We start from the raw sequence: 2,647 nt of genomic DNA, 5'->3' as shown, positions 1-2,647 counted from the left end.
AATTCCCAAAAAAGCCCCAATTCTCCTCGAAACCGGTTCAATATCACTTCCTCTATCCTCTCTAGTCCGACCTAGTATTGGATCAATCTCAATTTTTGGTGAATCGAGCAGTCCTTCCATTTTCATCGCGAGACCATGAAGTTTCTTTCGTGAATGAGAGAGGAAGATGAGAGTGAGAGAGGGTGGCAAATTTTTCTGTCCTAGTGGGAAAATTTCGACTGGCAAAAGAGTTTAGGGGTGGAGGTGGAAGTGGGAAAATTTCATTTGCTAGCAAATTAAGAGTAGTGTTTGCTAGTGTTCTTAAAAGCACCCAAACACTGGCAAATGGTGCATCTAGTGGGAAAATAAAATTTGCCACCCCCATTTGCCACTAAACAAACACACCCTTATATTTTATTACGAATGAATGAATTAGAAGCCACACAGGCTTTTCCTATAAAAAAAATAAATAAATAAAAAGAAAGGGACAAAACAACAAACATAAAACTAAGTAAACACCATCTTTTTATTGAGAACTTATATCAAATTCATTGGTACAATTAAGACTTTACCTGACAGAAATAAAAAGATTATTGATACAAATAAAATGAAAAAAGATAAAATAAAATGCATAAAACTGTGCGAACACCATCTTTTGGGCGAGTTTTTTTTTTTTGTTTTTTTGGGCAAGTTGGCCTTCAGACTAACGAGGCTATTGAAATGAGCAACATGAGTAACTGCCTCCTGGTTATATAGATGTAGTACACTTCGTGCTTGAGACTCTAATTCACTTAAGCTCGAATCTCGACCATCGGGAACCATAATATAATTGGAGTCGGAGCTGCAAGCACAGGTATCATGATTCATCTCATATTTCTTTTGGTGAAGCTTAGTCCATATTTGTTTCTCAATGTCTTCTAAAATCCAGATGATGCAACAATGGTGATCAAGAGAGCCAAATACGAGATACAAAGATCCCCTGACCACCATTAACTTTAAACACAAAATCAAATTCCTATCAAACTTCGAAAGGTTTGGCATTTCAATTTCCTCCATCTTCTCACTTGCAATGTCCATTGAAATGATTAAATGCCTTTTGGCACTTTTAAGATAAGAAACCCAATATACTTTTCTATCAAACACCACTGGTTCACATCCAACCCGATAACGCTTTGGCAGTGTCAACTTCCTCCAAGATGCATTTTTGATGCAGGTACCACCTAAAGTCAGCACCAGGAGCTTGTGAAAATGAGGAACTTTATAAAGTGTATTACAAAAAGGAATTGATGAAGGATCTACGCCATTAACGTCTTCGTAATCTTCTTCGGCCCTTGCGTACCAAGCTAGAATCTTATATTGCATTATAGTATCGTCAAAAACTAGTCGAAAATATTCATAATTCTTCTCAGGGGGAGAAGGTATCTTGGTAGAAAATCGAGTGACTGGGTTGGCAATGTGGTAAGAATCAGGACAATCATAACCAACAGGGTTAGGGTTAGGGTTAGGGTTGTGTTCCGTATCAAAAGCTCCCATAAAAAGTAAACCATCACAAGAGTCCTCTACTATCAAGATATCATCATTGAACATGTCATGTAATACGTTAAACCTCTCTCCAGTAATGTCATTGCAATAATAGTAGTATGTGGCAATCCCATCATGCTTGATTAATCCGGGTGGAAGAGATCTCGACCGATTGAGGTGAAGTTTCACAAACCATGGATCAGAAATAGTTTTGTTCCAACGCTTACAGACGCACTTGAGTGTGACAAGAGTCTCTGTGGAGACGCGGATGAGTATCTCTCGGAAGATGTCATGGGGTAAATTACTAAAACTATTTTCTTCTTCTGTTACTTGTTCCTTTGTACGACGACAAACTTGATCAGAGAGAAGCATCTCCTGAAAAGCACGCAAAAGGAAGAGTTGAGAGAGAAGTATGAAGTAGGAAAAAAGTAAAAACAAGAATAATAAGAGGTCGACGTTATATTTAAAAGGCTTCTTTTCCGACTTGTTATGGAACTCATAATCTTTGTTGGATTAGTTCGGGTTTCTGTTCTCATTTACAAGTAACGAAGTTAATCTCCAATTATGTATAAAATTATAAATCAATCAATTTTTTAATTAAAAACCAACCAAAGATAGATACACAAGAAACGTGGAATTCATAACAGATGCAAACATGAAATACCTGGTGACGACTTACCCCTTGAACGAATTGATTGAGGCTATCTATATTACGAATATAGATAGTAACACAAATTGGATTAATATGTGTTACGAAATGTAAATTGGACACAAATTCGAACCGGAATTTGGGAGTGTTTCAAATTCAAATCGAAATTTGGGATGCACCGAGAAGCGGTCTGTCCACAGAAGAGTTCCAAACGAGTCAAAATTGGTAACTTTCTATCTCAAGTCGGGCCCTAGGCCTGCCAAAGAGCCCAAGACGGCATGAGTGCTTTGTTGTTTGAACTTTGAAGCGCAGGTGGCAGTAAACAGTAAGCTGCCTATTTTGCAATTTGTTTTTAGTCTCATGTTTATCGAATTAGTGGAACCTATGAGGCTATGACTCTTTTACCAAAGCGGAAATGCAAAATATGGTGAATAGCGATATATGTGGATTTCTTAGGAATCTTTTTTTTTTTTTTACAAATTAGTGGAATCTATGACT

General features: G+C 37.2%; 1 protein-coding gene across 2 annotated transcripts; it reads right to left on the bottom strand.

Moving 5' to 3' along the window:
- Window positions 1-487: 487 nt before the first annotated feature.
- Window positions 488-2,391, bottom strand: LOC147495258 (F-box protein At2g23160-like). 2 transcript variants are annotated; one of them, XM_086566472.1, is made up of 2 exons: window positions 2,165-2,391; window positions 488-1,875 (listed from the first exon to the last, which is right to left on the bottom strand). In XM_086566472.1, exon 2 carries the CDS (start codon window positions 1,870-1,872, stop codon window positions 517-519), a length of 1,356 nt encoding a protein of 451 aa, XP_086422598.1. In that variant the 5' UTR covers window positions 1,873-1,875; window positions 2,165-2,391; the 3' UTR covers window positions 488-516. The 2 variants fall into 2 exon arrangements, with proteins under 2 accessions (XP_086422598.1, XP_086422597.1); XM_086566471.1 differs by having other exon boundaries at window positions 2,180-2,391.
- Between the last annotated feature and the right edge of the window lie 256 nt (window positions 2,392-2,647).

Source organism: Coptis chinensis, chromosome 6 (assembly GCF_015680905.1).
Source record: "Coptis chinensis isolate HL-2020 chromosome 6, ASM1568090v1, whole genome shotgun sequence".
NCBI classification, from domain to species: Eukaryota; Viridiplantae; Streptophyta; class Magnoliopsida; order Ranunculales; family Ranunculaceae; genus Coptis; species Coptis chinensis.
Note: the sequence above shows the minus strand (reverse complement) of the source record. Positions and strands in the feature narration are given on the sequence as shown.

Bases quoted from the DNA above. Each gene is read 5' to 3' on its own strand.
- LOC147495258 (XM_086566472.1), bottom strand. From the start codon at position 1,872: ATGCTTCTCTCTGATCAAGTTTGTCGTCGTACAAAGGAACAAGTAACA.